This window comes from Oryx dammah, unplaced genomic scaffold (assembly GCF_014754425.2).
Source record: "Oryx dammah isolate SB20612 unplaced genomic scaffold, SCBI_Odam_1.1 HiC_scaffold_15, whole genome shotgun sequence".
NCBI classification, from domain to species: Eukaryota; Metazoa; Chordata; class Mammalia; order Artiodactyla; family Bovidae; genus Oryx; species Oryx dammah.
In genome coordinates, this window is record NW_024070199.1 from 39,963,474 (window position 1) to 39,990,496 (window position 27,023).

General features: G+C 38.6%; 1 protein-coding gene across 1 annotated transcript in view; it reads left to right on the forward strand.

Moving 5' to 3' along the window:
- Positions 1–4,145: 4,145 nt before the first annotated feature.
- Positions 4,146–27,023, forward strand: part of LOC120874599 (solute carrier family 22 member 10-like) — a 52,604-nt gene continuing 29,726 nt past the window's right edge. Inside the window, exons 1-4 of the mRNA XM_040256081.1 lie at positions 4,146–4,613; positions 5,300–5,403; positions 17,353–17,507; positions 17,606–17,774. Coding sequence (XP_040112015.1) covers positions 4,212–4,613; positions 5,300–5,403; positions 17,353–17,507; positions 17,606–17,774 — 830 coding nt within the window. The 5' untranslated portion in view covers positions 4,146–4,211. The remainder of the gene's footprint in view (positions 4,614–5,299; positions 5,404–17,352; positions 17,508–17,605; positions 17,775–27,023) is intronic.

The following is a 27,023-nucleotide window of genomic DNA, read 5'->3' on the forward strand; positions in this document are numbered from 1 at the left end:
GTAAGACCTAGCCAAGTTGGCCAGGTCCAATCCTCCCAAGGGCTCCTCACTTCAGCTAAGCCCAGCAGCCCCTCCTTATCCCAGCCCTTCTTCCTTAGGCGCTCATCAGAGCCCTCCTTGAATTAAGCTCCCACACCTTATCCTGCCATGGAGACCCTCTCGGGACACTGACTCTAAGGCCGAGGATCACCCAAAGACTTCTTAAATAGCCTTCCTCCATGAAAAAGTATTCTAAATAGACTGGCCTTTCCCTATACAAGGTCCTTCTCTGTGAGACTCGGAAGTGCATGGAGTTGGGTAGGCAGGAGAGGAAGATGCTGAACAAGAGCCAATCCCATCCCATCTGTGCTCCTTGAAACTGCCATGTGTCATCTACACAACTCTGTGCACTTAGATGTGTGGTTGGGAGTAACTTCTCTGTTTTGCACTTTGGACTCAAGTCACTGAATGTGGTTAGTCACTTTTCCAGGAAATGTGAGACTGTAACCACCAAGCAAATCCTTGGAATTTCCTGGCAGTCCAAGTTCATTTAACTCTGACTGCGGAGGAGGATCAGTCTTCCAGTTTATGTACCCTGTACTCTGTTCTCAGACTTACAATGCTGCCTCTTCTCTTCCCCCTCTATACCCCCCAGTGCATGTTGGAATGTGTCCAATATGTTACTGGGGAAGAGTGGAGGGCAATTACAAATAGCTGCAGAAAGAATGAAGTGGCTGGGCCAAAGCAGAAACAACGCTCAGTTGTGGGTGTGTCTGGTGGTGAAAGTAAAGTCCAGTGCTGTAAAAAACAATGTTGTGTAGGAACCTGGAACATTAGGTCCATGACTCAAGATAAGTTGGATGTAGTCAAGCAGCAAATGGTAAGAGCGAACGTCAAAACTTTAGCAATCAGTGAACTAAAATGGATGGGAGTGGGTGACTTTAATTTAGATGACCACTGTATCTACTACTGTGAACAAGAATGCCTTAGAAGAAATGGAATAGCCCTGATAGTCAACAAAAAAGTCTGAAATGCAGTACCTGGGTGCAATCTCAAAAAACAGAATGATCTCAGTTCATTTTCAAAGCAAACCACCTCAACATCATAGTAATCCAAGTCTATGTCCCAACCACTGATGCCCAAAAAGCTGACGTTGACTGGCTCTACAGTACCTTCTAAAACTAACACCCCCCCCAAAAAAAAAGATGTCATTTTCATCACACGGGATTGGAATGTGAAAGTAGGAAGTCAAGAGATATTTGGAATAACAGGAAAGTTTGGCCTTGGAGTACAAAATGAAGCAGGTTAAAGGCTAACAGGATTTTGTCAAGAGAACATGCTAGTCATAGCAAACACCTTTTTCCAACAACCCAAGAGGTGACTTTACACATGGACATCACCAGATGCTCAATACCAAAATCAGACTGATTATGTTCTTTGCAGCCAAAGATGGAGAAGCTCTATACAGTCAGCAAAAACAAGACTGTGGCTCAGATCATGAACATCTTATTACAAAATTCAGGCTTAAATTGAAGAAAGTAGGGAAAATCACTAGACCATTCAGGTATTACTTAAATAACTTATGATTATACAGTAGAAGTGATGAATAGATTCAAGGGATTAGATCGGGAAGACAGAGTGCCTGTAGAATTATGGACAGAGATTTGTAACACTATGCAGGAGGCAGCCATCCCTAAGGAAAAGCAACGCAAGTGGGCAAAGTGGTTGTCTGAGGAGGCTTTACAAATATCTGAGGAGAGAAGAGAAGTGAAAGGCAAAGGAGAAAGAGAAAGATATACCCAACTGAATGTAGCATTCCAGAGAACAGCAAGAAGCAGTAATAATACAAGTGCTTAGCTACTGAGTGGTGTCTGACTCTTTGGGACACTTTGGACTGTAGCCTTCCAGGTTCCTCTGTCCATGGAATTTTTCAGGCAAGAATATTGGAGTGGTTTCCTGTTTTCCTCCTCTAAGGGATCTTTGCTATTTTCCTTCTCTAAGGGATCTTCCTGAACCAGGGATTGAAGCCACATCTCACAATGCAAAGAAATTGAGGAAAACAATAGAATGGGAAAGACGAGATCTCTCCAAGAAAATTGTAGATATCAAAGGAACATTTCATGCAAGGATGGGTATGATAAAGGATAGAAATGGTGAGGACCTAACAGAAGCAGAAGAGATTGAAAAGAGGTGGCAAGAATACACAGAAGAACTACACAAGAAAGGTCTTAATGACGTGGATAACCGTGATGGCACCATCACTCAACTAGAGATGGACATCCTGGAGTTTTAAGTCAAGCGTGTCTTAGGAAGCATTACTACAAACAAAGCTAGTGGAGGTGATGGAATTCCAGCTGAGCTATTTCAAATCCTAAAAGATGATGCTGTTAATGCTGCACTCAGTATGTCAGTCAATTTGGAAAACTCAGCAGTGGCCACAGGGAAAAGGTCAGTTTTCATTCTGGTCCCATAGAAAGGCAATGCCACAGAATGCTCAAATACCACACAATTGTACTCATATCACATGCTAGCAAGGTAATGCTCAAAATCCTTCAAGTTAGGCTTCACCAGTATGTGAACTGAGAACTTAGAGATGTACAAGCTGGATTTAGAAAAGGCAGAGGAACCAGAGATCAAATTGCCAACATTCGTTTTATCTTGGAGATAGCAAGGGAGTTCCAAAAAAACATCTATTTCTGCTTCACTGACTAAGCTAAAGCCTTTATCTGTGTGGATCACAACAAACTGTGGAAAATTCCTAAAGAGATGGGAGTATCAGACCACCTTACCTGTCTCCTGAGAAACCTGTATGCAGGTCAAGAAGCAACAGTTAGAACCTTACATGGAGCAGCTGACTAGTTCAAAATTGGGAGAAGAGTACAACAAGGCTGCATATTGTCACCCTGCTTATTTAACTTCTGTGCAGAATACATCATGCGAACTGCTGGGCTGGATGAATTACAAGCTGGAATCAAGATTGTCAGGAAAAATATCAACCTCAGATATGCAGATGATAACATTCTAATGGCAGAAAGTAAAGAGAACTAAAGAGCTTGATGGCAGTAAAAGAGGAGAGTGAAAAAGCTGGCTTGAAACTCAGCATTCAAAAACTAAGATCATGGCATTTTGTCCCATCACTTCATGGCAAACAGGAAGCAAAAAGTGGAAGCAGTGAGAAATTTTATTTTCTTAGGTTTCAAAATCACTGCAGACAAGAACTGCAGCCATGAAATTAAAAGACATTTGCTCCTTGGAAAGCCATGACAAATTTAGACAGTGTATTAAAAAGCAGAGGCATCACTTTGCTAACAAAGGTCCATGTAGTAAAAGCTATGGTTTTTCCAGTAGTCAGATATGGATGTGATAGTTGAACCATAAAGTAGGCTGAGCACCAAAGAATTTATGCTTTTGAATCATGGTGCTGGAGAATAATCATGAGAGTCCCTTGGAGAGTAATAGGATCAAACCAGTAAATCTCAATGGAAATCAACCCTGAATATTCATTGGAAGGACTGATGCTAAAACTGAAGCTTATAGCAAAAACTGACTCATTGGGAAAAACCCTGATGCTGGGAAAGACTGAAGGCAAAAGGAGAAGGGGGTGGCAGAAGATGAGAGGTTAGATAGCACCACTGACTCAGTGGACATGAGTTTCAGCAAACTCTGGGAATTAGTGGAGGACAGAGCCTGCAGTCCATGTGGTCGCAAAGAGCTGGACGTGACTTGGCAAGTGAACAACACAGCAAAGTCCATATAAACAAGTAAAACCCTTCCTTTTTTGTTCTTTCCACAGAAAAATCATGAAGCAGTTCAATTCTGTCCTTTCCATCTTCTGAAAATGACTGACTTCTTGTAGTAGGTTTATTTTAACTTGTTTAGAGACCATGTACATGCCAAAGTTCACTGTTGATGATACAGAATCACTGAGGACAAGCACATCAGAGAGTAAATCTTTAAACAGATTTAATGTTCATCAGATACAAGTATCTTTGGTAAATAATTTTCTCTATGACTATTAAAAAGTGAGCATCCTATACTTCCAAAAGGACTAGGGAAACTGTTTCCATTTCTCTGTTGTAGGAGTGAGGTGAGTTGTATCCACGTGGTAGTGAGGAGAACCTGATATGAGGTCACATAGATTCAATATGAATTAATGAAAGGATACTGTTTTCTCCCTTTGAAGTTGCAGCTTTGACACCATTGTGACTCTTCTTGAGGATCACCTGTTCACAATGGCCTTTGAGGAGCTCCTGGATAAAGTTGGTGGCCCGGGAAAATTCCAGATCCTTCAGATGGTTTTAATTCTTCCTTCCCTCATGACAATAGTTTGTCAAATACTTTTGGAGAACTTTACTGCAGCTGTTCCTGGTCATCGCTGCTGGGTCCACATTCTTGATAATGCCACTGTCTCTGGGAATGACACAGGGATCCTTAGCCCTGACATCTTCCTGAGAATTTCCATCCCACTGGATTCGAACTTGAAGCCAGAGAAGTGTCATCGTTTCCTTCACCCCCAGTGGCAGTTCCTTCACCTGAATGGGACCTTCCCCAACATGACTGACCTGGACACGGAGCCCTGCGTGGATGGCTGGGTGTATGACCACAGCCTGTTCTCCTCCACCATTGTGACTGAGGTAAAGGCCTCATTTACCTCTTGTGAGTACTTGTTCTCTGTGTTTAGAATAATGCAAAATAAACACAGGTTCATTATTCAGATAGCCAGCTTTTATTCATTCTTTTAGCAAATAGTAATTGCTGATTTTGTAAGTTGTCAATTACTTACAATGTGAGGACACTGAAATTAACAAACTGGTTATGGATTTTACTATCACAAAACTTTAAGTTTTGTGTGAATTTTTATGTTTAGCCAAGTTAGTACTTGATATAAATTGTGGAAAATTATTCTCGGTCACATGTTCTTAGCCTTTGTGCAAATTGGAAATATTTATATTAATTAAAAAAATTCCATGTCCTGGATTCTTATGAAAGAAACAAACCAAATACAGTTTATTCCATGTGTAAAATCCAGGCATCAGTAATGAAAAAAAATCCCCTCAATGTTTTCAATGTGTGGCAAAGTTTGAGAACCAGTGAGGCACACAGTGCTAACTGAGTATGATTTGCCATGATAGAACTTAGAGGATTTAGTTGAGGATTTAGAGAATTCCGTGCTTAAGCTGAGACTTGAGTAATATATGTGAGTAAATGTTCAAAGGAAACCAGAGGGTGTGTTCCCTGAGGGTTGTTAGAGTGAGTGAACGTTCGTTGAGGGATATAAGAAGCTGTGAAGCTCCTCTGTGCTGGTTTCCTTCTTTTCCAGTGGGACCTCATTTGTGACAATCAGTCACAGAAATCAGTGGGTCAATCCCTATTCATGGCTGGAATGCTGGTGGGAGGCCTCATATACGGCCTTCTCTCAGACAGGTGAGTGTCTCCACATCACTGCTGTCCTTCTTCTGGGTAGGTTCAGTTTTCTATCAACTCTTTCATAAAGAAGTCTTTATTGAGTTCCAATAGGCAGTTTATACTGTTGGTTTCTAGGGAGCTATAGATGGAAATGGAGAATTAGACTCATTGTTACAAATGCAAATTTTTTTGGTCACAGAGCTCGTTGTACTGGACACAGAAATAACATCTCTATTAGGTCGGGGGGCATTTCAGAACAGTAGAGGAGGGTTACGTAAACTTCATTTGTAAAGATGAGCAGAAATTACCAATGAGAAGTGAGAGTAAGGTGCTTCAAGACAGGAGGCTCAATCTTTTTAGAGAAACAATATTGCAGGTTTATATGTTATGACTCTATGTTAATTCACTCCTTGACTCTGTGAGCTAAATGCCTATGGGTTCTCATATTGGTCCTGCTGTCATAGTACCCACCATATTCATTTCTAGAAAACTTTGGTGTTTAGTGAGACGGTTCTGAAGCTGAATTAAGAAATAATTGTGACGATAATCTGGATGTTTGGTTTTGCTTAAAAAACCTCATTAGAGGTAATACTTCCAGCCACGTAAGTTAACTCATCTGTAAACCTCAGGTGACATAATTTGTGTTGTGAGATGTTTGGGTTATCTTGGACCTGTCAGTGGTCATCCAAAAGTAAGAGAACAACTGTGGCAGCCACACATCAAGTCCTCTGTAGGAGAAGTGGGAGGCTTAAAATATCCCTTGTTGTCTGGAAGCCTAATATCATTTCCTCTTACATCTAAAAATTGTGAACTCTAAATGTATCACCTCCGTGTAATTCATAAAAGATTTCAGAGCTGAAGTGCTCATGTTGGCCAGTCTTCTCACTGAGCCTGTTATGATGATTCACAACCAATGCTGATTGATCAATTTAGATAATACGGATGTGTGGTGATGCTTATAGATATGTGTTAGTGTGTTATGATAGAAAATAAGGGAAGAAAATTCAGTGAAGAAGCAGGAAACTTATAGCTCAGTCAAAGATTTTGAACTAAAAATAGATAAAAAGCTCCGGACATTGGTATCAAAAGCAAAAATAGACAAGTGGGGTTATGTCAAACCAGAAACTTCTCCATTGCAAAGAAAATGATCAGCAAAATGAAATGAAAACCTACAGAATAAGAGAAAATATTTGAAAGGCATATGTCTGATAAAGAATTAATATCCAAAGCAGCTATTGCAACAAATAAGAAAAGCTCTCAAATATCCTGATATTTAAAATGGCATAGGACCTCAGTCAATATTTCTCCAAAGAACATATAGAAATAGTCAATCAGTATATGAGAAGACTCTTAACATCACTAATAATCAGAGAAATAGAAATCAAAAGAATGGTGAGATACATCCTCATACTGGTTCTGATGGCTAGTATATCTAAGATACTATTGCCAAGATCAATGTCAAGGAGATTTTCCTTTTCTTTCTTCCAGGAGTTTTACTGTTTTGGGGTAATGTTTAAGTCTTTAATCCACTTTTAGTGAATTGAAAAAATTTTTGTAAGTTTTCAGAATTTTCTATATAGAATTTCATATCATATGCAAAGTCAATATAATTCCTCCTTTCCAGTGGATGCTTTTTGCTTTTTTTTTGCCTTATAGCTCTGACTAGGGCTTCCAGATTATGTTTATAGGAGGGGTGTGAGCTGGCACCCCCTTTCCCCTCCTGAACTGACAGGAAAATCTTTCAACCTGTCCATACTAAGTATGCTATTATCTGAAGACTCATCATATATTACCTTTATTATGTTCATGTGCGTTGCTTCTATCCCCAATTGATTGAGTATTTTTACCATGAAAAGATATTGTATTATGTCAAATGGCTTTTCCTGCATCTTTTGAGATGATCATATTATTTTTATTTTTCATTCTATTAATGTTGTATATCACATACATTGAATTGTGTATGTTGAACTCCATGCATCCTAGGGATAAATCCCACTTGATCATAGTGTATAATCCTTTTAGTGTGCTGTTGATTTCAGTTTCTAATATCTTGTTAAGAAATTTTTGCATCTATATTCAGCAGAGATGTTGGTCTTTAGTTTTCTTGTAATGTGCTTAACTAGCATGAAAATGGTGGTCTTTTCCTGTGAGTTTGGGAGTGTACTCGCCTCTTTAATTTTTTGGAAATGTTTGAGAAGAATTGGTGTTAATTGTCATTTGAATGTGTGGGAATATTCACCTGTGAAACCATCTGGTCCTATCTTTTAAAATTTAAATATAGTTGATTTGTAGCATTATATTAGCTTCAGGTAAACTAAATTATATTTCAATATTTTATAGATTATGCTCTATTTAAAGTTATTATGAATTAATGGTTACATTTTTCTGTGCTGTACAGTATATCCTTGTGGTTTATTTATTTTATACATAAAGGCACATTTATACATAAGAGATACATTCATATCCTTTTTTAATATAAATTTATTTATTTTAATTGGAGGTTAATTACTTTACAATATTGTATCTTTTTTTTCTTTTTAAAATTTTATTTTTACTTTATTTTACTTTACAATACTGTATTGGTTTTGCCATACATTGACATGAATCCGCCACGGGTGTATACGAGCTCCCAATCCTGAATCCCCCTCCCACTTCCCACCCCATATCATCTCTCTAAGTAAGTAAGTAAAGTCACTCAGTCGTGTCCGACTCTTTGTGACCCCGTGGAATGCAACCCACCAGGCTCCTCAGTTCATGGGATTCTCCAGGCAAGAATATTGGAGTGGGTTGCCATTTCCCTCTCCAGGGGATCTTCCCGACCCAGGGATCGAACCCAGGTCTCCCGCATTGGAGGCAGACGATTTAACCTCAACAATATTGTATCTTTTAATCCCATCCTAGTTTGTTTTCTGTATCTGTGAGGCTGTTTCTTTATTGTTACATGCGTTCTTTTCTATTAGTTTTTGATTTTGCATATCAGTGATAGAGTACTTGGTTTTCTCTGTCTCCCTCATTTCACTAAGCATGTAGGTCCATCCACGGTGTTGCAAATGACAGAATTTCCTTCTCTAGAGCTGAATGATATTCCATTGTATCTATGCACTGTATCTTGTTTGTTCATTCATCTGTTAATGGCCACTTAGATGGCTTCCATGTCTTGGCTATTATAAATAATGTTTCAGTGAACATTGGGATGTATGTATCTTTTTGAATTATTATTGTTTTTTTCTGGTATGTACCCAGGAGTGGTATTGTTAGATCATATGGTAGTTTTATTTTACTTTTTTGAGGTGCCTCCATATTGTTTTATACAGTTTTTGCACCAATTTACTTTCCCACCAATATTTCATGAAAGTTCCCTTTTCTCCATACTTTTGCCAACAGATGTTATTTGTTGTTTTTTCCTTAATAGTGATCCTGATATGTATAAGGTGATAGCATGCTTTTGATTTTCATTTTTCTAGCAACTAATGATGCTAAGCATTTTTCATCTGCCCATGGGCCATCAGTATGTCCTCACTGGAAAAATGTCTATTTAGGTCTTCTGATCATTTTAAAAATTGAGTTATTTACTGTTTGATACTTAATTACATGATCTGCTTAAATATTTTTGATAGTAACTACATTTTGTATGGGGTAAGGTTTTAGTCATTGTGGGTAGTTCAGATTTTATATTTTTATGACAGATAAATAGGAATTTATCCATTAATTCTAGCTTATCAACTTTATTCTTTATAAATGTCAGTAACAGTCTCTTACAATCCTCTGTATTTCTGTGGTATTAACTGAAATGTCTCCTTTTTAAAAAAATTTTGAATCATCTTTCACTTTTTTAGTTTAGATAAAGTTTGTCAATTTTGTTCACTTTCTTAAAAATAATCTTTTGGGTTTTTTGATGTTGTTATTGATTTTCTGGTTTCCATTTATTTCATTTCTGATCTTCCCTTTGTTATTTAATTCTTTCTGCTAACTGTGGGCTCATTTCTCTCTCTCTTTTTTCTGTTCCTTGAGGTTAAAGTAATGTAATTTGAGAGGTTTCTTTTTCATAACTGCCTCATCTATTGCTATAAAGTTCATTCTTACAGCTGGTTTTGCAGCATTTCACAAGTTTTGATGTGTTGTATTACCATTTTTGTTTGTTTCAAGATGTTGGGGATTTCTCTTTTGAATTATTTTATGTCACATTGGCTTTTAAATTTTTATGTATTTTAAGATTTCCAACTTTCCATCCATTATTTATTTCTAGCTTCATTTTATTGTAGTTAGTTACAAAGATACTTGACAAAATTTCAATCTTCTTAACTAAGACTTTTTTTGTGACATAGTTTACAATCTATTTCAGAAAATGTTTGCTGTGCACTTAAGCATGTGTATTCTGCTGCTGTCGGATGAAATGTGCTTTGTATCTGTTAGGACTGTTTGCTCTAAAGTATAATACAAGTTTGTTGTGTTTTTATTGACTTGCAGTCTGGATGATCTCTTTCCACTGTCAAAAATGTGGTATAGAATTTCCCTCCTATCATTGTATTGTCTACTTCTCCCTTCATGTATGTTGTTGTTCGTTGTTCAGTCACTAAGTCATATCTGACTGTGACCCCATGGATTTCAGCATGCCAGGCTTCCATGTCCTTCACTATTTTCTGGGGTTGCACAGACTTGTGTCCATTATGTCAATGATGCCATCCAACAATCTCATCTTCTGTCGCCCTCTTCTCCTCCTGTCTTCAATCTTTCCCAGCACTGGAGTCTTTCCCAATAAGTTGGCTCTTCGTGTCAGGTGGCCAAAGTACTAGATCTTCAGTTTTAGCATCAGTCCTTCCAATGAATATTCAGGACTGATTTCCTTTGGGATTGACTGGTTCGATCTTGCTATCCAAGATAGCAAGATCTTGGACTCTCAAGAGTCTTCTCCAGCACCACATTTAGAAAGCACCCATTCTTTGGCTCTCAGTCTTCTTAATGGTCCAACTGTCACATTCATACATGACTATTGCAAAAACCACAGCTTTGACTATATGGACCCTTGTCAGCAAAGTGAAGTTGCTGCCTTTTAATATGCTCTGTAGGTTTGTCATAACTGTCTTTAAAAGGTGTAACCTTTTTTTAATTTCATGGCCTCAGGGACCATCTGCTGTGATTTTGGAGCCCAAGATGATAAAATCTGTCACTGTTTCTACTTCTTACCCATCTATTTGCTATGAAGTGATAGGACTAGATGCCATGATCTTGGTTTTGTGAATGTTGAGTTTTAAGCCACCTTTTTCACTCTCCTCTTTCACCCTCATCAAGAAGCTCCTTAGTTTCTCTTCACTCTCTGCCATTAGAGTGCTATCATCTGCATATCTGAGGTTGTTGGTATTTCTCCTGGCAGTCTTGATTCCAGGTTGTGATTCATCAAGCCTGGCTTTTCACATGATATACTCTGCATAAACTTAAATAGACAGGGTGACAATATACAGCCTTGATGGACTCCTTTCTCAATTTTGAACCAGTTCGTTGTTCCATGTCTTGTTCTAATTGTTGCTTCTTAACTTGCACATAGGTTTCTCAGGAGGCAGGTAGAGTGGTCTGGTGTTCCCATCTTTTTAACATTTTCCCACAGTTTGTTGTGACCCATACAGTCAGAGGCTTTAGAATAGTCAGTGGAGCAGAAGTAGAAGTTTTTCTGGAACTCCCTTACTTTCTCTATGATCCAATGGATGTTGGCAATTTGATCTCTGATTCTTCTGCCTTTTCTAAACTCAGCTTGTAGATCTGGAAGTTCTCAGTTCATATATTGCTGAAGCCTAACTTGAAGGATTTTGAGCATAGTCTTACTAGCATGAGAAAAGAACACAATAGTCCAGTAGTCTGAACATTCTTGGGCTTCCCTGGTAGCTCAGTGGTAAAGAATTCGCCTGCAAATCAGGAGCCACAGAATATGCTGGTTCGATTTCTGTGTTGGAAAGATTGAGGGCATGGCAACTCACTCTAGTATTTTTGCCTGGAGAATCACAGGCCTGGACAGAGGATCATGGTGGGCTACAGTCCACAGGGTTGCAAAGAGTTGGACATGACTGAAGTGATTTAGCATGCACATTGAACATTCGTTAGCATTCGTCTTCTTTAGGATTGAAATGAAAACTGACATTTTCCTGTCCTGTGGTCCTACCAAACATTTAAAGTAGAATCAATACCAACCCATCTTAAATTTATCCATACAAATAAAAGATGGGATAATATTTTAAAATTCATGTACTAGGCCAGCATCCTACTGATACTATAATGAAAAAACAGGAAAGTAAAGCTATAGGACAATATCAATGGTAAACATAGATGCAAAAATCCTCATTAAAATGCTAAAAACCAAATTCAGTAAAAGCATTTTATACCATGGGGTTTTTATCCCAAGGATGCAAGAATGGTTCAAAACATGCAAACCATTCAACATGATATAGCATATTAACAGAATAAGGATCATATCAATGGATGGTTAAAAAATTGAAAATATTCAGCATCATGCATGATGAGATATTTGCTATGACCAGTGTATTCTCTTGACAAAACTCTGTTAGCCTTTTATCTGCCTCATTTTGTGCTCCAAGGCCAAACTTGCCTGTTACTCCAGGTATCTCTTGACTTCCTTGCATTCCAATCCCCTATGATGGAAAGGACATCTTTTTCTGTGTTTGTTCTAGAAGATGCTGTAAGTTTTCATAGAACCAGTCAACTTCAGTTTCTTTAGCATCAGTAGTTGGGGCATAGACTTGGATTACTGTGATGTTGAATGGTTTGCCTTGGCAACAACAGAGGTCATTTTATCGCTTTTGAAATTGCACACACATACTGCATTTTGGACTATTTAACTATGAGGGCTCCTCCATACCTTCTAAGGGATTCTTGTCCACAGTAGTAGATAACATTGCCATCTGAATTAAATTCTCCCATTTCTATCCACTTTAGTTCACTGTTGCCATCTTCTGTTTGACCATGTCCAATTCGCCTTGATTCATGGGTCTAACATTCCAGGTTCCTATATTATATTGTTCTTTAGAGCATCAGACTTTGTTTTTACCACCAGACACATCCACAACTGAGTTTCATTTGAGCTTTGGCCCAGTTGTTTAATTCTTTCTGGAGCTCTTTGTTATTGTCCTCTGTTCTTTCCTAGTAGCATATTGGACATCTTCTGACCTAGGGGCTCATCTTCTGGTGTCATATATTTTTATGTTTTCATAATGCTCATGGGGTTCTTGTGGCAAGAATACTGGAGTGGTTTGCCATTACCTCCTCCCGTGGACCATGTTTTGCCAGAACTCTTTACTATGACTCATCAGTCTTTGGTGGCCCTGCATGACATGGCTCCTAGTTTCATTGAGTTACACAAGCACCTTCACCATAACAAGGCTGTGATTCATTGGAAATCTTATCAACTGTAGTAACATGAATAAATAAATTATTATACTATGAATGTATTATACTACATGAATAAATATGACACAAGACACGTACTGCATGACTAACTTATATGTAGATTATGAAATACTTGAATCAGAGGAAATTAATGTAGAGAAGTGATTGTCAAGATTTTGGAGGTGAGAGAAATGGGGAGATGTTGGTCAAAGGGTATAAAGTTTCAGTCTCGCAAGGTGAATGTATCCTGGTCACGTATGGCACAGTTGTTGTTTTTCAGTCGCTAAGTTGTGTCCGACTCTGTGACCCCATGGACTACACCATGCCTGGCTCCCACGTCCTTCCCTGTCTCCCGGAGTTTACTCAGATTCATGTCCACTGAGTAGATGATGCTATCTAACCATCTTATCCTTTGCCTCTCCCTTTCCTTTTGCCTTCAATCTTTCTCAGCATCAGGGTCTTTTTCAATGAGTAGGTATAGTTAATAATTACTGTACACTCAAAACTTGCAAGAGACTAGATCATAAGTGTTCTCTCACACACGAAAATTGTATCTGTGACATGATGGGTATGTTAATAAGCTTCGTTGAAGTGATTGCTTCACAATATACATATATCAAATCATCACTCTGAACATCTTCAGTTCAGTTCAGTTCAGTTCAGTCGTGTCCAACTCTTTGCGACCCCATGAATTGCAGCATGCTAGGCCTCCCTGTCCATCACCAACTCCCAGAGTTCACCCAAACTCATGTCCATTGAGTTGGTGATGCCATCCAACCATCTCATCCTCTGTTGTCTCCTTCTCCTCCTGGCCCCAATCCCTCCCAGCATCAGAGTCTTTTCCAATGAGTCAACTCTTCGCATGAGGTACATATATGCAATTTTATTTGCTTTTGTCAATTATACCTCAATAAAGTGGACAAATTACCAATGGATTTGAATAGATACATTTGTTTACAAAGAAGTTATACAACTTGTAAGAAGCACATGAAAAGAAGCACAACAGCATCACTTATTAAGCTATGCCAATCAAAACTATATTGAAACCCCAATATATAATATAGATAACTAATAAAGACCTACTCACCAAAAAAGCAAGAGAGTTCCAGAAAAACATCTATTTCTGCTTTATTTACTATGCCAAAGCCTTTGACTGTGTGGATCACAATAAACTGTGGAAAGTTCTGAAAGAGATGGGAATACCAGACCACCTGACCTGCCTCTTGAGAAATCTGTATGCAGGTCAGGAAGCAACAGTTAGAACTGGACATGGAACAACAGACTGGTTCCAAATAGGAAAAGGAGTACATCAAGGCTGTATATTGTCACCCTGCTTATTTAACTTATATGCAGAGTACATTGTGAGAAACGCTGGGCTGGGTGAAGCACAAGCTGGAATCAAGATTGCTGGGAGAAATATCAGTAACCTCAGATATGCAGGTGACACGACCCTTATGGCAGAAAGTGAAGAAGAACTAAAGAGCCTCTTGATGAAAGTAAAAGTGGAGAGTGAAAAAGTTGGCTTAAGGCTCAACATTCAGAAACCTAAGATCATGGCATCTGATCCCATCACTTCATGGGAAATAGATGGGGAAACTGTCGAAACAGTGTCAGACTTTATTTTTTCTGGGCTCCAAAATCACTGCAGATGGTGACTGCAGCCATGAAATTAAAAGACACTCCTTGGAAGGTAAGCTGTGACCAACCTAGATAGCATATTCAAAAGCAGAGACATTACTTTGTCAGCAAAGATCTGTCTCGTCAAGGCTATGGTTTTTCCAGTGGTCATGTATGGATATGAGAGTTGGACTGTGAAGAAAGCTGAGCACCGAAGAATTGATGCTTTTGAACTGTGGTGCTAGAGAAGACTCTCGTGAGTCCCTTGGATTGCAAGGAGATCCAACCAGTCCATTCTAAAGGAGATCAGTCCAGAGTTTTCATTGGAAGGACTGATGTTGAAGCTGAAACTCCAATACTTTGGCCACCTGATGCGAAGAGTTGACTCATTTGAAAATACCCTGATGCTGGAAAAGATTGAAGGTGGGATGAGAAGGGGATGACAGAGGATGAGATGGTTGGATGGCATCATCAACTCAATTACTCAAACATGAATTTGAGTAAACTCTGGGAGTTGGTGATGGACAGGGAAGCCTGGCGTGCTCTGGTCCATGGGGTCACAAGGAGTCAGACATGGCTGAGTGACTGAATTGAACTGAGCTGAACTGAGCTGAAAATCATACTGTATAGCAGAGGGAGTTGGAGAAGGGAATGGCAACCCACTCCAGGATTTTTGCCTGGAGAATCCCATGGACAGAGGAGCTTGGTGGGCTACAATCCATTGGGTCGCAAAGAGTTGGACACAACTGAGTGACTAACACACATGTACACACATAGCAGAGGGAAATCTACTCTGTACTCTGTAATGACCTACATGGGAAAAGAACCTAGAAAAGAGTAGAGTCCCTTGGACAGCAAGGAAATCAAAACACTCAATCCTAAAGGAAATCAACCCTGAGTATTCATTGGAAGGAATAATGCTGAAGCTGAAGCTCCAACACTGGCCACCTGATGTGAAGAGCTGACGCTTTGGAAAAGACCTTCATACTGGAAAAGACTGAGGGCAGGAAGAGAAGGGAGTAACAGAGGATGAGATGGTTGGATGGCATCAATGACTCAACGGACATGAGTTTGAGCAAATTCTGGGAGATAATGAAGGACAGGAAAGTCCATGGGGTCACAAAGATTTGAATTCGATTAGTAACTGAACAACAATGACGTGTTTATGTATAACTGACTCGCATTGCTGTACAGCAGAAACTAGCACAACATTGTAAATCAACTATACTCCAACTTAAAAATCTAAATTGTATGGCAAAACCAATACAATATTGTAAAGTAATCAGGCTCCAATTAAAAGAAATAAATTTATATTAAAAAAATCTAAATTGAAACCAGTTCAAACATACTAGGATGGCTAGAATAACAAAAAGTAAAAATCAGAAATAAGAGTGAGATGATAGTTCAAGAGGATATGTAATTCACTCTCCCACCTGAACACATAAAAAACTACATCCATATATGGAACGATCCTCAGCAAGTACTATTGGGAAAGTAGCGTAAGGACTTGCCTGGCAGCCCAGTGGTTAAGACTTTACCTTCCAGTGCAGGGGTTGTCAGTTTGATCCCTGGTCAGGAAATTAAGATCCCATATACTCTGAGGCCTAAAAACCAAAGCTTAAAACAGAAGCAATATTTTAACAAATTCAATAAAAGACTTTAAAAGATGGTCCATATCAAAGAAAATCTTTTTTTTTTGAAAAAGAGATACATTTGACATCTTTAGCATTATTATTTCTGGAAATGTATTTTGCTTTGAAATTTATTTGATGTTAGTATAAATATTCCAGCTTATTATTATTACTATTTGTGTTGTAAATCTTTTTTGTCAATTTAGTTTTTTTTAAATTTAAATTTATTTATTTTAATTGGAGGCTAATCACTGTACAATGTTGTATTGGTTCTAATAATTTAAGTACTATTGTGGGAAGGATGGGCTTCCCTGGTGGCTCAGATGGTAAAGAATATGCCTGTGATGTAGGAAAAGCAAAAAATTAAGTTTTCAAAGAAATCCATTCTGGTAATTTCTATCAGTTGAAATTAGTTTGATATGGTTGCTACAATTTTTGTCTATCAAGTCATTTTGTGTTTTCTAAATTATTTTCTTTATGATAATGATTATATATATGATTATTTGATGTGTTTGTTCCTATGTTGCACATTTTCTGTTTTTAGAGGAACTGTTTGAATAATTTAAATATTGAAGAGGAATTCCTGATCCTAAATGTGTACTGTTTTTATTACTGGATATATAGATTTGCATATCTTATTTAGTCCTAGATGTCTCCACTAAGACTCTGTTTTCATGACTCTCAATGAAACAGAAAATTTATTTTTTCTTCTTTGTCCTTCATCTTTTCCTGTTCATTCTCCATCTTACATAGTTCTTTTCTCTGAGAGATTTATATAATATCCTCTATCTGTGTTGTAGTGCTTTTACATTCTGTTCTAGAAAAGCATATTGCTTGAGACTAACAAATCCAGATTCAACAAAGAGTGGTCCTTACATAAACTTCCTACAACTTTGTTGCATTCCCCACCAATCTTTTGTATAAGTTAGCCTTAATCTGTTTGATCCTAGAGACCCAAGTACACTTTTAGCTCTCTTGTGGTCTACACACTGGATAGACTATCTAGTTTGTTAAATACATAAGTTAGTACAATATGTGCTTATAGTATGTTACAATTTCCAACATTGTAGTTCTCTTTATATGCTAGATGACAGAGACCATTGGTGATTGGAGGATGAAGTTTTGGTATTGCTAGTGTACACTGTAGACAAGGAATGTTATTTGAGGAGATTTCCATTGCTGATTTAGCTCTTGATTTTTCAAGCTTTCAGGTACAAAGAATCATTTGTTAAAGCATTCTTTACATTTCAGTGTATGCTTTTGCTTTCTTAATGTTTTGCCCCAAATTATCATCGCTTTCATATTCTAACTGCCTTCTGTTTCTTAGGTTTGGGCGGAAGTTGATTCTCAGGTGCTGTTTGCTCCAGCTCGCTGTCTCTGGGACCTGTGCAGCCTTCGCTCCCACCTTCCTCATTTACTGCTCCCTACGCTTCTGGTCAGGTTGTTCTGCTGTGGTCATTATATCAAATAACTGTATGCTCTGTAAGTTGACAGTTTTGATCTCCTCCATTTTCTAAACCTTGAATTTGATCTTGAAATTTCTTCATCTAACATTATTACCTCAACTGTGTTTCTTTCAGTTATAGAGTGGACCAGATCCCAGTCAAAAGCCATGGTAATAACACTGGTATCCTGTGCCCTTAGTATTGGACAGATGATTCTGGGAGGACTGGCTTTTGTCTTTCGAGAGTGGCGCACCCTACAACTGGTGGTGTCTGTACCTTTCTTTGGCTTCTTTCTCTCCTCAAGGTAAAAGTCTTCTCTCTCACTCTGACTTAAGGGAACTGGGGTGAGAATGCATATTGAATTGGAATATATTGACTTCCTTATTCCCTGGGCCCTTTCTTATTGTTTGGATATAAAACCCATATTTCTCATCTGTTCATTCTATACAATTTGAGATTCCAGGAGCAGATTTGTTGTTGTCATTCATTTGCTAAGTCATGTCTGACTGTTTGCAACCTCAAAGACTGTAGCATGCTAGGCTCCTTTGCCTTCCACTGTCTTCTGGGGTTTCCTCCAATTCATGTCTATTGAGCCAGTGGTGCTATCTAACCATCTTATCCTCTGCCTCCTCCTTCTCCTTTGCCTTCAGTCTTCCGAGTACCAAGTCTTTTCCAATGAATCATTTCTCCACATCAGGTGGCCAAAGTATTGGAGCTTCAGCTTCAGCATCAGTCCTTTCAATGAATATTTTGGGTTGATTTCCTTTAGGATTGACTGGTTTGATCTTGCTGTCCAAGGGACTCTCAAGAGTCTTCGCCAGCACCACAGTTCAAAAGCATCTATTCCTTTGGTGCTCAGCCTTCTTCATGGTCCAACTCTCACATGCGCATGTGATTACTGAAAAACCTATAACTTTGACTATATGGACCTCTATCAGCAAAGTGACATTTTTGATTTTTAATATGCTGTCTAGGTTTGTCATAGCTTTCCTTTCAAGTAGCTAGTATCTTTTAATTTCATGGTTGCAGTCAAAGGTCCACAGTGATTTTGGAACCCAAGAAAATAAAATCTGTCACTGCTTCCAGTTTTCCCCCTTCTATTTGTCATGAAGTGATGGGACAAGATACCATGATTTTAGTATTTTTTAAAGATCTAGATAAGATTTATTGATCACATTGTTTTAGAAAACCAACATAAAAAAACTGACAAGATACATCAATACAGATTGGACATTTTCGGGTAAATTCATTGAATTTCCTACCTGCTTGTAGGTAACTAGGTAAGGTAGAAAAACTATCCTGATCATAAGACATGCACATCAGACTGCAAAAGGACTTCCACACTATTTAACCAAACTGTGGTAAATAGCTTTAAAGTAAGGCAGGCATCATATGAGGCCTAAACAAATCCTATACCAAGAGTTTTTTGAAAGTTGAGTTTCAAGCCAGGTTTTTAACTCTCCTCTTTTACCCTCAAAAGAGGCTCTTTAGTTCCTCTTCACTTTCTGCCCTTAGTGTGGTATCATCTGCATATGTGAGGTTTTGATATCTCTCCTGGCAATCTTGATTTCAACTTGTGCTTCACCCAGCCTGGGATTTTGCATGATTTACTCAGCATATAAGTTAAATAAGCAGAGTGACAATATATAGCCTTGACATACTCCTTTCCCAGTTTCAAATCAGTCCATTGTTCCATGTCCAATTCTAATTGTTGCTTCTTGATCTGCATACAGGTTCAGGGACAGGTAAGGTAGTCTGGTACTCCCATCTCTTAAAAAAATTTCCATAGTTCACTGTGATCCACACAGTCAAAGACTTTAGCATAAATGAGGCAGAAATAGATGTTTTTCTGGAACTCCCTTGCTTTCTCTATGATCCAGTGGATGTTGGCAATTTGATCTCTGCTTCCTCTGCCTTTTCGAAACCCAACTTGTAAATACATTTCGAAGTTCTCAGTTCACATACTGCTGAAGCCTAAGTTGAAGGACTTTGAGCATTACCTTGCTAGCATGTGAAGTGAGTGTAATTGTATGGTAGTTTGAACATTCTTTGACATTGCCCTTCTTCAGGACTGGAATGAAAACTGACTGGAGGAAAGAATAGGGAATAACAATGAACTTTTGGCTAGGGGGTTTTAGGTATTTTCTTGCCATCCTTCTTCGTACATGTTATTAGTTTAGAGGTAACAGAGTTATTTGAAAATTATTTTCCTTAATATCAAATATTGTCTCAAATATTTTAAAAAGATATACCATCAGTTTTTTTGGCTTTGAAATTAATATGGTTACAGTAGACTTTCACTGATTTTCTATGTTGCAGATGAAATTGAATAAAGAGACAGCAAATATATTCAGAGAGAAGTTTGCCGAAATAGTAGCATGATTTCTCCATTGTGAAAATGGCATGTATATTTGGTGCTTTACATTATATGTTGAGCAGTCTCTCTTTTCTTAAGTAATTTTAACAAACATTTTTTTAATGAACAAAACATTTTTTAAATTTAATTAACTATCTGACCTATTTACAATATTTTTTTTCTATTCTCTTAGAATGGGACTGGTGATGGGACCAAATGCTATGATCTTCATTTTTTATTTTTTTATGGGAATACATTATTTATTTATTTTTAACTTTATTTTACTTTACAATACTGTATTGCTTTTTCCATACATCAACGTGAATCTGCCACAAGTGTACACGTGTTCCCAATCCTGAACCCCCCTCCCACCTCCCTCCCCATACTATCTCTCTGGGTCATCCCAGTGCACCATCCCCAAGCATCCTTTATCCTGCATCGAACCTAGACTGGTGATTCATGTTTTTTATTTATTGAGCTTTAAGCCAGCTTTTTCACTCTCCTCTTTCACCTTCATCAAAAGGCTCTTTAGTTCCTCTTCACTTTCTGCCATTAGGGTGGTGTCATCTGCGTATCTGAGGTTATTGATATTTTTCCTGGCAATCTTGATTCCAGCTTGTGATTCATCTAGCCAGGCTTTTCACATGATGTCCTTGCTGTGGCTAGGACTTCCAAAACTATGTTGAACAGTAGTGTCTAGAGTGAATGTCCTTATTTTGTTCCTGGTCTTAGAGGAAAGGCTTTCAGTTTTTCACCATTGAAAGTAATGTGTGCTGTGTATTTCTCCTATATGCTCTTTTTATGTTGAGGTAGGTTCCTTCTATGCTCACTTTCTGGGGAGTTAATCATAAACGGGTGTTGAATTTTGTCAAAAACTTTTCTGCTTCTATGGAAATTGTCTTATGGCTTTTATCTTTTAATTTGTGACCATGGTGTATCACATTGATTGATTTCCATGTAAGCATTCTTGTATCCCTGGGATAAACCCCAATTGATCATATTGTATGATCCCTTTAATGTGCTGTTAGATTCATTTTGCTAGTATTCTGTTGAGGATTTTTGCATCTATGTTCACCAGTGATATTGCCCTGTAATTTTTTTTGTGTGTGTGATGTCTTTTTCTGGTTTTGGTATCTAGGTGATGATGGCCTTGTAGAATGAGTTTGGGAGTGTTCCTCTCTCTGCAGTTTTTTGAAAGTGTTTGAGAAGGACAGATGTTAGCTCTTCTCTAGACATATGACATAATAGAAATCACCAGTGAAACCATCTGGCTCTGGACTTTGGTCTGTTGGAAAATTTTTGATCACAGTTTCAATTTCAGTGCTTATGACTGGTCTGTTCATATTTTCTATTTCTTCCTGGTTCAGTCTTGGAAAGTTGTACTTTTCTAAGAGTTTTCTGTGTCTTCCAGGTTGTCCATTTAATTGGCATATAGTTGCTCATAGTAGTCTCTTTTGATCCTTTGTATATTTGTGGTATCTCTTGTAACTTCTCCTTTTTCATTTCTAATTTTATTGATTTTTTATTTTATTTTATTTTATTTTTTTTAATTTATTTATTTATTTTTAATTTTTACTTTACAATTCTGTATTGGTTTTGGCATAGATTGACATGAATCCAGAGCCTTCTTCCTGTTTTGTTGATGAGTCTGGATAATGATTTATCCATTTTGTTTATTTTCTCAAAAAGCAGCTTTTATTTTATTGATCATCACTATTATTTTATTCATTTATTTATGCTCTGATTTTTATGATTGCTTTCCTTCTACTAAGTTTGGCCCCTTTTTATTCTTCTTTTTCTAATTGCTTTAGGTGTAAGATTAGGTTCTTTATTTGAGATTTTTCTTGTTTCTTGAGGTAGAATTGTACTGCTATAAACTTTAGTCTCAGAACTGCTTTTGCTGCATTCTATCGGTTTTGAATGCAAGACCCAGATTTCCCCACAGCCAGTCCCTCCCATCAGGAAGCTTCCACAAGCTTCTTATCCTCATCCACCAGAGTGCAGACAGAATAAAAACCACAGTGTCAGGAAACTAGCCAAAATTGATCACATGGATCACAGTCTTGTCTAACTCAATGAAACTATGAGTCATGCCATGTAGAGTCACCTAAGATGGGCAAGTCATGGTGGAGAGTTCTGACAAAATGTGGTCCACTGAGAAGGGAATGGCAAAGTATTTCAGCATTCTTGCCTTGAGAACCCCATGAACAATATGAAAAGGCAAAAAGATATGACATTGAAAGTTGAACTCCCCAACTCAGTAGATGAACGATATGCTGCTGGAGAGGAGTGGAGAAATAGCTCCAGAAGGAATGAAGAGGTTGAGCCAAAGTGGAAACAACGCCTAGTTGTGGATGTGTCTGGTGGTGAAAGTAAAGTCCAATGCTATAAAGTACAATATTGCATAGGAACCTGGAATGTTAGGTCCATGAATCAAGGTAAATTGGAAGGTCAAACAGGAGATGGCTAGAGTGAACACCAAAATTATAGGAATCAGTGAACCCAAATGGACCAGAATGGGCGAATTTAACTCAGATGACCATTATATCTACTACTGTGGGCAAGAATCCCTTAGAAAAAAATGGAGTAACCCTCATAGTCAACAAAAGAGTCCAAAATGCAGTACTTGGGTGCAATCTAAAAAATTACAGAATGATCTCTGTTCGTTTCCAAGGCAAACCATTTAATATCACAGTAATCCAAGTCTATGTCTCAACTACTAATGCTGAAGAAGCTGAGGTTGAACAATTCTATGAAGATCTACAAGACCTTCTAGAACTAATACCAAAAAAGATGTCCTTTTCATCGTATGGGACTAGAACACAAAAATAGGAAGTCAAGAGATACCTGGAATAACATGCAAGTTTGGCCTTGGAGTACAAAATGAAGCAGGACAGAGGCTAACAGAGTTTGGCCAAGAGAATGAACTGGTCATAGCGAACACCCTCTTCCAACAACACAAGAGATGACTCTACACACGGACATCACAATGGTTAATACCAAAATCAGATTGATTATATTCTTTGTAGGCAAAGATGGAGAAGCTCTATACAGTCAGCAAAAACAAGACTGGGAGCTGACTGTGGCTCAGATCATGAACTCCTTATTGCAAAATTCAGATTTAAATAGAAGAAAGTAGGGAAAACCCCTAGGCCATTTAGGTATGACCTAAATCAAATCCTTTACAATTATACAGTGGAAGTGACAAATAGATTACAGGGATTAGATCTGATAGACAGAGTTTCAGAAGATCTATGGATGGAGGTTCATAACATTGTAGGGAGGCACTGATCAAAACCATCCCCAAGAAAAAGAAATGCAATAATGCAAAATGATTATCTGAGGAGGCCTTACAAATAGCTGAGAAAAGAAGATAAGCAAAAGCAAAGGAGAAAAGTAAATTTATATCCATCTGAATGCAGAGTTCCAAAGAATAGCAAGGACAGGTAAGAAAGCCTTTCTAAGTGATCAGTGTAAATAAATAGAGGAAAACAAGAGAATGGGAAAAACTAGAGACACTTCAAGAAAATTAGAGACACCAGGGGAACATTTCATGCAAAGATGAGCACAAAAAAGGACAGAAAGAGTATGGACCTAAAAGAAGCAGAAGATATTAAAAAGAGATGACAAGAATACATAGAAGAACTGTACAAAAAAGATCTTATTGATCCAGATAACCATGATGTGATTGCTCACATCCTGGAATGAGTGACTGTCCAGCCAGACATCCTGGAGTCCATAGTAAAGCAGGCCTTACAAAGCATGACTATGAACAAAGTTAGTGGGGGGGATGGAATTCCAGTTGAGCTGTTTCAAATCCTAAAAATGATGCTGTGAAAATGTTGCACTCAATATGCCAGCAGATTTGGAAAACTCTACAGTGGCTATAGGACTGGAAAAGGTCAGTTTTCATTCCAATCCCAAAGAAAGGCAATGCCAAAGAATGTTCAAACTACTGCACAATTGCACTCATCTCACATGGTGGCAAAGTAACGCCAAAATTCTCCAAGTTAGGCTGCAGCAGTATGTGAACCAAGAAATTCCAGATGTTCAAGTTGGATTTAGAAAAGGCAGAGGAACCAGAGATCAAATTGACAAAATCCATTGGATCTTAGAAAAAGAAATAGAATTCCAGAAAAGCATCTACTTCTGCTTCATTGACTTCAAAGGCTAAACCCTTTGACTGTGTGGATCACAACATACTGTGGAAAATTCTTAAAGAAATGGGAATAACAGACCTACCTCCTAAGAAACCTATTTGCAGGTCAAGAAGCAACAGTTAGGACCAGACCAGACTGGTTCCAAATTGTGAAAGGAGTATACCAAGACTATATATTGTCACCTTGCTTATTTTACTTATATGCAGATGACATCATCCAAAATGCTGGGTTGGATGAAGCTCAAGCTAGAATCAAGATTGCCAGGAGAAATATCAAGTACCTTAGATATTCAGAAGACACCACTCTAATGGCAGAAAGTGAAGAGGAACTAAAGAACCTCTTGAAAGAGGAGAGTTAAAAGCTGGTTTAAAACTCAACATTCTTAGGGCCTACACTATAGCTGACAAGTTAGATTAAGAGTGATGAGCCTAGAAATCTGCATTTTTAACAAGCTTGCCTTATGAAATGCCTGCTCACTATAATTTGAGAATTACTAGACTTGGCCCTTAATTTGACATTTCTGAAATGGTGCTTGTTTTTCCATCTGAAACCCTCCCTCAAAATTCTCAGCAGTATTAAACTGTCCCCCCCGCCACCCCCCCTCAAAGAAACATAAAACCTCAACATACAAAAACTAAGATCATGGCATCTGATCCCATCACTTCATGGTAAATAGATGGAGGAAAACTTGAAACAGTGACAGATTTTATTTTCTTGGGCTCCAAAATCACTGTGGATGGTGACTGCAGCCATGAAATTAAAAGAGGCTTGCTGCTTGGAAGAAAAGCTATGACAAACCTAGAGTGTGTATTAAAAAGCAGAGACAGCACTTTGCTGACAAAGGTCCATCTAGTAAAAGCTATGGTTTTTCCAGCAGCCATGTATGGGTGTGAGAGTTGGACCATAAAAGGCTGAGCACCAAAGAATTGATGCCTTTAAATTGTGGTGCAGGAGAAGACTCTTGAGAGTCCCTTGGACTGCAAGGAGATCAAATCAGTCAATCCTAAAGGAAATCAGTCCTGAATATTCATTGGAAGGACTGATGCTGAAGCTGAAGCTCTAATACTTTGGCAACTTGATGCAAAGAGCTGACTCATTAGAAAAGGCCCTGATGCTGGGAAAGATTGAAAGTGGAGGACAGAGGATGAGATGGTTGGATGGCATCACTGACTCAATGGACATGAGTCTGAGCAAGCTCCAGGAGACAGTGAAGGACAGGGAAGCCTGGCAAGCTACAGTCCATGGAGTCACAGTTCAGTTCAGTTCAGTTCAGTCGCTCAGTAGTGTCTGACTCTTTGCGACCCCATGAATCGCAGCACGCCAGGCCTCCCTGTCCATCACCATCGCCCAGAGTTCACTCAGACTCACATCCATCGAGTCGGTGATGCCATCCAGCCATCTCATCCTCAGTCGTCCCCTTCTCCTCCTGTCCCCAATCTCTCCCAGCATCAGAACCTTTTCCAATGAGTCAACTCTTCGCATGAGGTGGCCAAAGTACTGGAGCTTCAGCTTTAGCATCATTCCTTCCAAAGAAATCCCAGGGTTCATCTCCTTCAGAATGGACTGGTTGGATCTCCTTGCAGTCCAAGGAACTCTCAAGAGTCTTCTCCAACACCACAGTTCAAATGCATCAATTCTTCGGCGCTCAGCTTTCTTCACAGTCCAACTCTCACATCCATACATGACCACAGGAAAAACCATAGCCTTGACTAGACAGACCTTAGTTGGCAAAGTAATGTCTCTGCTTTTGAATATAGTATCTAGGTTGGTCATAACTTTTCTTCCAAGGAGTAAGCGTCTTTTAATTTCATGGCTGCAGTCACCATCTGCAGTTATTTTGGAGCCCCCCCAAATAAAGTCTGACACTGTTTCCACTGTTTCCCCATCTATTTCCCATGAAGTGATGGGACCAGATGCCATGATCTTCATTTTCTGAATGTTGAACTTTAAGCCAACTTTTTCACTCTCCTCTTTCACTTTCATCAAGAGGCTTTTTAGCTCCTCTTCACTTTCTGCCATAAGGGTGGTGTCATCTGCATATCTGAGGTTATTGATATTTCTCCCAGCAATCTTGATTCCAGCTTGTGCTTCTTCCAGTCCAGCGTTTCTCATGATAAGTTAAATAAGCAGGGTGACAATATACAGCCTTGACGGACTCCTTTTCCTATTTGGAACCAGTCTGTTGTTCCATGTCCAGTTCTAACTGTTGCTTCCTTACCTGCATACAGATTTCTCAAGAGGCAGGTTAGGTGGTCTGGTATTCCCATCTCTTTCAGAATTTTCCACAGTTTATTGTGATCCACACAGTCAAAGGCTTTGGCATAGACAATAAAGCAGAAATAGATGTTTTTCTGGAACTCTCTTGCTTTTTCCATGATCCAGCAGATGTTGGCAATTTTATCTCTGGTTCCTCTGCTTTTTCTGAAACCAGCTTGAACATCAGGGAGTTCACGGTTCACGTATTGCTGAAGCCTGGCTTGGAGAATTTTGAGCATTACTTTACTAGCATGTGAGATGAGTGCAATTGTGCAGTAGTTTGAGCATTCTTTGGCATTGCCTTTCTTTGGAATTGGAATGAAAACTGACCTTTTCCAGTCCTGGGTCACTGCTGAGTTTTCCAAACTTGCTGGCATATTGAGTGCAGCACTTTCACAGCATCATCTTTCAGGATTTGAAACAGCTCCACTGGCATTCCATCACCTCCACTAGCTTTGTTTGTAGTGATGCTTTCTAAGGCCCACTTGACTTCACATTCCAAGATGTCTGGCTCTAGATTAGTGATCACATCATCATGATTATCTGGGTCGTGAAGATCTTTTTTGTACAGTTCTTCCTTGTATTCTTGCCACCTCTTCTTAATATCTTCTGCTACTGTTAGGTCCAGATCATTTTTGTCCTTTATTGAGCCCATCTTTGCATGAAATGTTCCCTTGGTATCTCCAATTTTCTTGAAGAGATCTCTAGTCTTTCCCATTCTGTTCTTTCCCTCTATTTCTTTGCATTGATCATTGAAGAAGGCTTTCTTATCTCTTCTTGC